This window comes from Eretmochelys imbricata, chromosome 1, assembly GCF_965152235.1.
Source record: "Eretmochelys imbricata isolate rEreImb1 chromosome 1, rEreImb1.hap1, whole genome shotgun sequence".
NCBI lineage: Eukaryota > Metazoa > Chordata > Testudines > Cheloniidae > Eretmochelys > Eretmochelys imbricata.
Genome location: NC_135572.1, coordinates 6,232,675 through 6,243,100, shown reverse-complemented (window position 1 = coordinate 6,243,100; position 10,426 = coordinate 6,232,675). Strand labels below are relative to the sequence as shown.

General features: G+C 44.4%; 1 protein-coding gene across 1 annotated transcript; it reads right to left on the bottom strand.

Moving 5' to 3' along the window:
• Window positions 1–9,319: 9,319 nt before the first annotated feature.
• LOC144278829 (olfactory receptor 51G2-like) lies at window positions 9,320–10,093 on the bottom strand. The gene has a single exon (XM_077840191.1). The coding sequence runs from the start codon at window positions 10,091–10,093 to the stop codon at window positions 9,320–9,322; it is 774 nt and encodes a 257-aa protein (XP_077696317.1).
• Window positions 10,094–10,426: the final 333 nt, after the last annotated feature.

Genomic DNA, 10,426 nt, shown 5'->3' with positions numbered 1-10,426 from the left:
CTAAAGTGGATATATATCTGGCAACTCCCAATTTGTTCTCGTAATTCATCTTGTCTTTTGATTGCCTAAGCATCAAATTTCAATAGTGTGTAGGAAGAGGTTGTGCTATCCTGTGTCAGAACTAGTCCCATGGGGACTTCTCCACTCACTGTGTGATTCCTTCACCACTCCCAGGGCCAAAATCACCTGGCGTTCCTCTCACATGGTATCCCACATTGTAAAAGGGAACAGCCATGGAATTTCCCCAATCTTTGCCCTGCAGCCTTTTCAGTATGGTGGTATTTTAGGTAGGTGTGCCCTGCCAGGGTGAGAACACACGGGAAAGAAATCCAACATCTTTTCCATCTGGATCTTTTGTTCAGGCTGCCCTGGTGAGCCATAGCAGCAATTAGCCATAGGCAGTCTGCAGGGTTTTCAGGAAGGCTCACCAGATGGGGGATAAGGCCAGTTCATTACCCTGAATAGGTCCTTCACAATCCATTGTCAAGACTGGAAGCATTTTGCCTCGTGGGCATCACGCAGGTGTGACTACATTTGAAATACAGATACACAGTCAATATTCATAACTCCACATACAAAAATGATACATGCACACAAAGAGGATCATCCTTTTCAGCAAATCATAACTTCTCCAATGACACCTGACAAGACATATCTCGTACAAAATGTATGATAATTATGTCAGAATTATATCAGAATCATTCAACTATGAAGAATATGAGGCACAGCGTCACAACGAGGTCATGAGGAGAATCCCCTCCGTGGCTTTTAAACGATTCAAATGATAGCAGTAAAGCACATTAGAAAAGAGAATCTCAACTACACATAGAAAATGATGGGGTCTAAATTAGCTGTTACCAATCAAGAAAGAGATCTTGCGGTCATGGTAGAGAGTTGTCTGAAAACATCTGCTCCATGTGCCACAATAGTCCAAAAAGGTAACAGAATGTTGTGAACCACTAGGAAAGTGATTGATAAGAAGACAGAAAATATAATAATGCCACTCTATAATATAATTTAGTATAAAATGCCATTTTATATAGTATAAAATGCCACACAACAGTCAGCCTGCGGAACTCTTTGCCAGAGGATCTTGTGAAGGCCAAGACTATAACAGGGTTTTAAAAAGAACTCGATACGTTCCTGGAGGTTGGGTCCATCAGTGGCTATTTGCCAGGATGGGCAGGGATGATATCCCTAGCCTCTGTTTGCCAGACGCTGGGAATGGATGACATGGGATGGATCACTTGATGATTCCCTGTTAGGTTCCTTCCCTTTGGGGCACCTGATAATGTCCACTATCAGAAGACAAGGAACTCAGCTAAATGGGCCTTTGGTTTGACTCAGTATGGCCGTTCTTATGTTCTTATAATCCTCTGAAAGAACTCAATGGGTTTAGATACTAAGATAGGGTGTCTTGTTTCGAGGGGCTGGTGTAGCGTGCAGGGCCGCATCTTGTTCTTTGCCAGTACTTTGCCACATACAACTCATGGAGGTCTCGGTGCATGGCTGGACCCGCTCCATGTTAAGCCTAGTTTGAAATAAGCTTCATCATATTTTCAGATTCTGTGTTTTGCCGGAACCTCCACTGCTGCCCTCACTTTGGCTTGTGTTGTACACTTTTCTCCCATGGTCACAAAATGATCCATTTCTCAGGTAAGTTGTTTCTCCCTGTAAGCGCGCTGCTGATACTGGTTTTAAGTTGGTTTTTAAGTACTTGGGGGAACCACACAACGGACATCTGAGGTGTCACAGTTGCTAAGAGAGCCCTTCATGGGACTAGTGTAGATTCCTACAGCACCTGGTGTGTCAGCCCAGGCTTCTGCTGCCACCCTGTGTTGGCCAAGGCTCCGGCTGTCCCCTTTATGCCCTCCTCTGGGTGTGCATGGCCCTTCTGCCTGAGTTACAGCTGCCTGGGTCTGAGAGCCGGAGCTCTTACAAAAAGAACCACATAGCTTGCGCCTCCCTTTACACATTCCCGTGCCTCCCATAGTTTGAGAACTGGTGCTCTAAAGGGATCGGACTGAAAGCAACTGTCCAGGAAAAGCCCGAGAAATGTCTTTTGGAACCATTGAACTCCCATGACAGCAGCGTCATCATAACACTGGGCTCTGACCGGCAAGTTTGCAATCCCTGATGTTTGTAAGAACTGCTTAACGTTGTGATAGATGGCACCAGCATCCCCTCGCTCAGAGCAATCAATGAATCTTACAAATCGTCCCTTTATTCCCAGATTTTCTGTGTCTCTCACACAGACTGCATTTCTTCTGGTTTAAAACTGTGGGCTTTATCCACAAGAACTGTGCAGAACCCATTCTCCTGGACTTCCTGAATGGTTGTGCTTTTCACAATGTCAGCAGCAGCAACTTGGAAGAGCTCTTTCTGAGTTGAGTGGCTTCTGAGATGGAAAGTATTAGGGGGCTTATTCCTTCACCCGCTTCCTTCCCTGGTCCTTCTCGCATGAACAGAGAGCAAAGTCCAAAGGTGCAAACAATTTGATGTTTATTGGTGTGAACTTCCAGCAAGCATGAGTCCAGTTTCTTTCCATAGTGTCCTTCTTCCCAGCTCTGACACCACAGAGCCTTACACCTGTGTCCTTGTTCCCATTCCTGCCCTTAGCCAAACAGGATTCCAATTTCCTGACCCCCATTCCCTGTTCCCATTTCCGCTTTTAGCAAAACATGATTCCAATTTCCTTACAAACAGTCCCTGTTCCCATTTTCCCCACACACAGCCACCCACCCACCCACCCACTTACTTCCTGATTGACTGCAGACTATATAGTAAAACTTGAGTTCTGCTTTGCTATACCTTAACCAATCACTTTCCGGAAATTTAACTAACCAATCCTAACATATTGTAACATGATTATGTTACCAATTATATCCCACCACCTTCATTAGTTTACACCAAGCAAAATTAATTATACAGCAGACAGGAACAATCACAGAACCAGACAGACATTATACAGACAAACAATAGCAAAGAGGGAACTGTAATGACAAGACAATACAGAAGTGAGGATTTCACATCCCAGCTATTGATAAGTGAATTCTTGCCAGACAGGATGCTATCAAACTAAGTTTCCTTTTACATTTTCTAGGCACTTCCCTTTCTCTGGAGGCGATAGGCATTATCCGGAGAGGATTGTATTCCTAACAGCCCAATAGCTCCTTCTTTCAGTGTGACTAGGTTGGAATGTGAGGAGGTGACTGGTCGCTTCCTAGCTTATGGCTGCCTCTGCTGCTTAGCCAAAGGCCTTAGCCTAAGAACAGGGCCTCAGACTGTCACAGTAAGAGAAGGCCCTTACACCGGCAGACAGTGATTTTGTTTCTTTCTTTTATACCTCTAGAACTAGCCAAGTGATAAGAATACACCTAAATTCTTAAAGTACAGGCCTTTGCAGACAGGCCTGAATATCTATATCCTAACAGAAAGGACACTTTGTTTTCTTTGTGAGTGCTTCATCACACTGTGAAAACAAATTGCATAGTTCCAGAAAGTTTCCACAGTTTGCTGATTCTTCTCTCTCCTCCTGCCCCCCTCAGTGGAATTCCTTGGTTAGACAGGGAAAGAAATATATCGGTGGTTTTTGCAGCATACTCTCCACTTTCATGTAACACCATCTTGTGAGAATGTGACAACTGTGCCACTCGAGAGCCCACGTCTTTTGACTGTTTGAAAAAATGCCACCTATCCGATCACTGCTTGTGTATGGCAGATTGTCTATTTTTCCAGCCTCTTATTCCACTTTCAGTGAACGCAGGGGTCTCTCAACTGGAAAACCGGAAAACTGTCTGCAAGGAAAGCAGAAAACTGCAGCTGCCTTCTCACTGTACTCTAAAAGTGCCTCCTCTCCTCTCGTGCTATCCCCCCCAGGTTTTCTCACCCTCCTCACCAGGAGGATAGTGAGTTTGTGTGTGTGGTTTTTGGAGGGGTGTGAGGGGGTGAGAGAACCTGGATTTGTGCAGGAAATGGCCCACCTTGATTATCATGCACATTGTGTAGAGAGTTGTCACTTTGGATGGGCTATTACCAGCAGGAGAGTGAGTTTGTGTGTGGGGGGGTGGAGGGTGAGAAAACCTGGATTTGTGCTGGAAATGGCCCAACTTGATGATCACTTTAGATAAGCTATTACCATCAGGAGACTGGGGTGGGAGGAGGTATTTTTTACCATCAGGAGACTGGGGTGGGAGGAGGTATTTTTTCATGGTCTCTGTGTATATAATCTCTTCTGCAGTTTCCACAGTATGCATCCGATGAAGTGAGCTGTAGCTCACGAAAGCTCATGCTCAAATAAATTGGCTAGTCTCTAAGGTTCCACAAGTACTCCTTTTCTTTTTGAGAAAAACAAACGGTCTGTGTCTGTCTGCATGCTGCTTCAGAACAGGAATGGAGTCTTAGAACTTTTAGAAAGTAATCTAGCTTGGTATGTGTTAGATTATGATTTCTTTAAATGGCTGAGAAAAGAGCTGTGTTGAATAGAATGACTATTCCTGTCCGTGTACCTTTTTTTTAACTTAAGGTTTTGCCTAGAGGGATTCTCTACGTTTTGAATCTTATTACCCTGTAAGGTATCTACCATCCTGATTTTACAGAGGTGATTCCTTTACTTCTATTAAAAGTCTTCCTGTAAGGAAACTGCATGCTTTTTCATTGTTCTAAGATCCAAGGGTTTGGGTCTGTGGTCACCTATGCAAATTGATGAGGATTTTTACCAAACCTTCCCCAGGAAGTGAGGTGCAAGTGTTGGGAGGATTTTGGGGAGAAAGACGTGTCCAAACTACGTTTCCCAGTAAACCCAGTTAAAGTTTGGTGGTGGCAGTGGAAATCCAAGGGCAAAGGGTAAAATTAATTTGTACCTTAGGGAAATTTTAACCTAAGCTGGTAAAAGTAAGCTTAGGAGGTTTTCATGCAGGCCCCACATCTGTACCCTAGAGTTCAGAGTGGGGAAGGAACCTTGACAGGTGGAGGAGAGGATGGACGCAGCAAGCGGCAAGAGTGGGTCCGTGGAGGAGGAGAGTCAGTGAGTGGTGGGTGCGGGGCCACAAGGGTTGGAGGAGGGGAGAGACTCAGTGGGTGGCAGGGCCTCTCGGAGGAGAATGGGAGGCACTCAGTGAGAAGCGGCAGGTGGCAGGGGCCTCAGTGGTGGGTGGAGCAAGGACAGAAAGAGGTGGAGCATGGACAGGGCCAGGGGAGGAAAGCAGAAGCGTCCTTGGGGCAGAGCACAGGTGGGATCACCATGGCCCAGGTGTCCATACTCTCAAAGGCGGCAGGTCAAGAGCTGCATGGCTGGGGAGGTTTAGCCTCCACTGGCTTCTTCTACCCACCACCTATGTAAGGTGGCCCTCCCTGCGCCACTTCCTACCACCGCCCTGCGAATGTCCCAAGGTCTCCATCTGGGGTAAGGCAGCATGAAGGGTGTCTACTCACCTCAAGGCACTTTCTGGTGGTTGCGTGTAGCAAGACCATTCTCCTATTCTCTTGGGAAGCAACTGTCTCTTTCTGTGGTATGACCGAACCGCCCGGGAACAGCTCATACCAAGGGCTCTCCCTTGCTGGGATAGTCCAAACAACAAATAAAGGGGATCAATCAAGTCCAGCTTTCATATGAGAGATGAATGATTTCCTTTCAGGCTGTCCCTGCAGCACCTCCCTTCCCTCAGGGAGGGACCTTTGAGCAGTTGTTCATGGGGAGATTCTGCCTTTCCTCAGATCATCTCCCCTAGAGCTGCCGGTAGCAGGTCTGCTCTGCTCCCTGGTCTGCCACAAAATGAACTGCTCCCCTCCCTTTCTGCCTTTATCAAGCACTTCTTCTCGGATTTGATTTGTCTGCCCCATTTTCCAGATAATTCACTTACTGAATGTTTGGCTTCTTTCAACTCATTTTGAAGTGTAGCTACACCTTCTGTGGCTTTGGGAAATAACCCTGCTGCTTCGTATCGATCTGAGTCTTTGGATTGTCGCAGTTTTGAAACAGCATTTACCATTTCCAGAATCTTTCTTTGGAGCACAATGAAAAACACAAAACTAAAATTTTCCACAAATTTCTTCAATGCTGAAGGTTTGAAAATTCAAAGGCATTTTTGCTCAGAAGAATGATTTCCGTGGGTGCCTTCATTGTGTGTAAACACTGATTGTGAGAGGAAGGAGTGATTCATACTGGTTGTTGATCAATTGTGTAGTCAATTGCTTGACCAAGTTTTCATTTCTTAGGAAATATTTTTCAAATGGCCAAATAAACAATGTCCGGTTTACTGCTCTAACCTCATAAGAAAATAGTGCAGAAAAAGGGATTTATCTGATTCCAGTGTCTGGGAAGCCATCTTGTGCAGTGGTGTTACATTCACCTTACGCAGAAAGTGTGCTTCCCAAAGTTACACCTTTCAACTTTCAACATTTATGTGAAGATTTCACAAGGTACACATCTCTTTGCACGTACTAAAAGCTAACCCATCAGTTTGCCCCAGTTCTCCAATGTGAGCGGGGGAATGGTCCTGCTATTGTGGGGAAATTTCCTGGTTTCTGCACTACCCTGGTGGAATTGGCTAGGCCAAGAGTCTGAATCCTCACTTCCATTCCCTTTACCCAGACTCCTGCCTGACCTCAAGGACTCGCCTTCCACTCTCCTGTGTGGCAGAGTCCATGTAATGTTGACACAGCTAGGGCCAGGATTCTTGGAAGGCTGAACCCCCAGTCTCATCGTGGGGGCTAGGGTGTCCACATTCCTGGGTACTCTCTTCGCACTAGACCCATCTCTATCCCACTGATCACTACATTAAGTTCAAACCAAGTATAATTTATTAAACAGAAGCTGTAAAAAAAGGAAAAAATGGGAAGTGTTCGAGGAAACAAGGAACCCCGCTCTGTGGGCATGGGAAACACCACCAACAGCCATCTCTGGGTTGTAAGAAATGTTCCCTCAGGCTCCAGGTGGAAGGACCTTTCTCCACAGCATCTGTCCTCCCACCAGATTCACATCCCACTTTCTGAGTCCAGCCTTCAAAGCCCTCTTCTCTAGTGATGTCTCCCTCTGATGGGCAATTTACAGATGTCCCCACCTTGCTCTCCCAGGTGCTCATTGTGCTTGGCTGCTGGGTTACTTGTGGCATGGCCGGCAACCACTATCTTTGTCTGGCCCCACAGATCATCTGTCTTTCTTTCTCTCCCCACAAGATACTCTCCTTGTGATCAGAAGAAGTGTTTGAGTTGGAGCCCACTCTGTTGAAAAGTTGAAGGGTTTCCAACTCGACTTTGGAACAAAAATGCCCCCTCGCTTGAAAAGGAGTTGGAACAGGGATGGGTACCTGGCCCACTGCCTCCAGAACTTGGACATAGGTGTAGTTCCTAGACAGGCCCCCAAACTGTAAAAGACACGGGCACTAATCAGCACTCTCAGGAGAGGGAGAGAGAGAGCAAGAGAGGGCCTTTGAATCTTTGAAGATGAGTATAGCAGACTGTGCAGAACACATTAAGAGAAGGCTTCAGGGTATGCAGATTTCATTAATGAAGGGCATATTAAGGAAGGATTTCAACAAATAAGTAAATATTAATCACAATTATTTAATATGAAGAGCAAGTAAGCATGCTGAAAATTCATATTTTATTATGGTGGCATCAATATTGAAGCCACAGTTAAAGTTGAGTCAAGTTTTGCTCTTAGAGCAGGGATTCAACTTCTGTATCTATGAAATGTGGTGTAGCCTTAGCCAACACGGCAACACTTACTCTCTGAGTGCAGAATGAGTTTTCAGAGAATTTACAAGTCAACCTGTTAGGTAGTTTAGGAATGCATACACGTAGTCTTCCTCCCTTAAAACTCCTTTTTCCGTATACGTATTCCACTGAACACCCTAATTCCCTGGACAAAAATTTATACAAGAAGGAGAAGCTTTAAGGGTACAGGTCTGCAGTTTTGCTAACTGGGATGTTGGGGGGTGAAGAATACAAGCTTTCCTTTTGGGAGGCTGTGACCATGGTCGCTGGAGGGGTTATACTGAGAATGCTCAATCAGGGCAAACTGCAAGGAATAGGGCAGGCAATCCCCAAAACTGCTGGCTTATTCTTTTAATTGATTCACCAAAACAGGAACCAAACAGCTTCTATAATACCTTCCTGGTTCCCAAGAAGACAATTTACAGTTCTCTTTAAGCAACCTAGCCTTTGACTCCCACCCACACAGCCAAATCCATCTATTAAGGGTTATATAAAATCTTATTCACCATCTGTAAAGTTCTACTACTCTCAAGAGATCGGACACATTTCACATCATGTCAAATAAACACTTACAGACAATTCTTATTCACAAATCTAAGATTTATTTTAAACAAAAAGAAAGAGAGTTATTGTGGTAAAAGATTGTTATATATACAGATATGAATCCAGTTCACAGGTCAGTTTCAAAGCAGAAATGGTGAGGCTGCCGATTTGTAGAAATCCTTCTGGAATTAATAGAAAAAGTCATAGTCCAATAGGCAGTCCATATACAGAGTGTTTTCAGATTCTTCCATGAGAATTGCAGGGCTAATCCACAAGTCCTCCATCTTGTTACTTCAACATCCCCCAACAATGCTTAAGCAGCTCTGAGATAGTAAGGATCAGGCCCAAAAGGCCCTTTATAGCTGAAGTTCAGCTGATTAACCTCTTGTCCCCAAATGATCACAGCAGGCCTTCCTTGGGCGAAGAATAAGTAATGTGCATTTTTGCTTTGAAATAAATCTCTATTTCCTAAGTCTACACTGATAACTAGCAACATTGATTAGCAAAAGGCCATTAACCATTGAAATGGTTCACAGGTAGTTTACTACAAATTTCAAAGAGGAATAAAGACAATGATATTATAATAACACAAGTTTCATCTTAACGTTAATATCCCCTTTTGACCTCTAAATTAACAGAATAGGTCATGATACCTGACTTACAGGAACTGAAATTTTTCATCTGCAAGCTAATTTGGTCACATTGTTGAACTTGTAATAAGATATAGGTAAACCCAGACAAATATAATTAGTATCCACTTTTGATTCTCTAAAAATACAGGCCTATATTTAAAGAACTCTAGTGGCTTTGCCATGAGGAATGGCCCTATTAACAATTTGAATACTTTTCTCATATGTCCTTAAGGGTTCCTTTTACTTTAGTAGGCCTGCTGGTTGCTAAATCCTCGGTGGCTCAGCATGACAGAGGCACTTGGACATCACGGGCCATATTGGCTCCGAGAGAGACAGATTACAGAAACCAAATCAGTGCCCCCTTTGGACTCTCTTAGTGGAATAGTTTTGAAAGATCTTCATGATCTGTTTACAAATCTCTTCAGTTTTTATGCTGTATACAATGGGATTGAGCACTGGGGGAAGAGGAGGTGGAGATAAGACAGAAGAATTTGACTCTGAGGGAGAGCCTGTTTCTTGAACCTGTGAATCATAGACAAACTGATCAGCGGGGTGTAGAAAAGCAGGCTGACACAGATGTGTGAGACACAAGTGTTCAGAGCCTTGAGACGCTCTTGCCAGGATGTGATACTCAATAGAGTCTGAAGGATCATGATGTAAGACAAGACAATGAGCACTGAGTCTAATCCCAGAGAAGAAAGGATAACAAACAATCCATAGAAGCTGCTGGATGTAACATCTGCGCAGGCCATCTTCATCACATCTGAATGCAAACAATATGAATAAGAGAGAGGTTGGATCTTGCTGTACGGCAACCTCTTGAGAAGAATGACAGATGGGATATTCAGACCACTAGCCCTGATTATTATCGCCAGCCCTATCCTTGCACTGGTTAAAGTCGAAGCGTATCTCAGCGGGTGGCGTATTGCAATGAAGCAGTCAAATGCCATGGCTACGAGTACAGAGGATTCCATCATGGAAAAAGTGTGAATAAAGAAAAGTTGGGTCAGACAGACATCAATGCCCATTTCTCTGGTGTTAAACAGGAAGACGCTGAGCATTGTTGGCAAGGTGGAAAGAGATAAGCCAAGGTCAGTGACAGACAACAGAGAAAGGAACAAGTACATGGGCTGATGGAGATTCTGCTGTGTCTTGATCACAAACAGAATCAGACTGTTTCCTAGAATTGCAATGAGGTACATGGAACAGAAAGGGATGGAGATCCAGGTCCCATGAGCTTCCAGCCCTGGGATGCCTGCCAGGAGGAATCTTGTAGGACTGATGTTGGTTTCATTGCAGGTTGGCATGATGCACTGCGGAGGATCTGATCAGTTTATTCAACCACATCCCCTACAATTAAAAGCAACATTACTAAAAATACGTGACACCATGAGAGAAAATATGGCCCATCCTGGCCCCGCTCTTCAGACAGGTTGGAGTCAGTACCATGATTAAAATCCCTGGTGGTACTCACACATCCCCAGATCAGTTATAAATCACATTACGAATAATATCCCGTTCTTATATAGAGCTTT

Coding starts and splice junctions, on each gene's coding strand:
- LOC144278829 (XM_077840191.1), bottom strand. CDS start 10,093: ATGTACCTCATTGCAATTCTAGGAAACAGTCTGATTCTGTTTGTGATC.